This window comes from Octodon degus, unplaced genomic scaffold (assembly GCF_000260255.1).
Source record: "Octodon degus isolate 3935 unplaced genomic scaffold, OctDeg1.0 scaffold00048, whole genome shotgun sequence".
NCBI lineage: Eukaryota > Metazoa > Chordata > Mammalia > Rodentia > Octodontidae > Octodon > Octodon degus.
Window position 1 is genome coordinate 10235861 of NW_004524624.1, and position 705 is coordinate 10236565.

At 44.7% G+C, this 705-nt stretch overlaps 1 protein-coding gene across 1 annotated transcript in view; it reads right to left on the minus strand.

The window, feature by feature from the left end:
• The window catches only part of Prune1 (prune exopolyphosphatase 1), a 28888-nt gene that overhangs the window by 17321 nt on the left and 10862 nt on the right, over positions 1 to 705 (minus strand). Inside the window, exon 3 of the mRNA XM_004632490.2 lies at positions 7 to 73. Within this exon, the coding sequence (XP_004632547.1) occupies positions 7 to 73 (67 nt within the window). The remainder of the gene's footprint in view (positions 1 to 6; positions 74 to 705) is intronic.

Consider the following 705-nt stretch of genomic DNA (forward strand, 5'->3'; position numbering starts at 1 on the left):
TGTCACCTCGCAGAGGTAGCTCAGAACGTTTTATATTTAAAACTGGTATAAAGACTTCCTCAGCTTCAGTTGTCTGGTGTGAAAGTGAAAAGAGATTATCTCAAACTGCTAGAAGACAGGAAACAGTATCAAGGGTGGGCTGGGGGTACAGCTCAGTGGGGGACCCCATAAGGCCCGTGGTTCCATGCCAACCTCTAAAATAAAAGCAACAAGAGTACTGGGACCAAAGAAGACAGGGTAGGGCCGGGGAGATGGCTCAGTAGAATAAGTGCTTGCCTGGCAAGCATAAGGCCCTGAGTTCAATCCCCGGTTCCGGAAAAAAAAAAAAAAAAACCCCAAAAAAAAAAAACAAAGAAGACAGGGTCTGAGGTAAGTTACCACCTTCCTCAAAGCTACAACTATCTAATCTAAAAATCAATGGAAATGGATGGTGATCCTTCAATTCCTAAAGGTCTTTGACGTGTTACTTGCCTTATACTAAGAGAAAGTGGGGGAGGGGAGGAAGAGTGGAAGTGGGAAGTAAATGGGGAGAACTTTTTTTGCAGGGGAGGGTTCTGGGCTTTGAACCCATGAATCTACACACGCTATATAATTTTTTTTGGGGGGGGGCAGAACTGGGGATTGAATTCAGGACCTTATGCTTGCCAGGGAAGTGCTTATTCTACTGAGCCATCTCCCTGGCCCCTGAAGATTAAATGTTATATA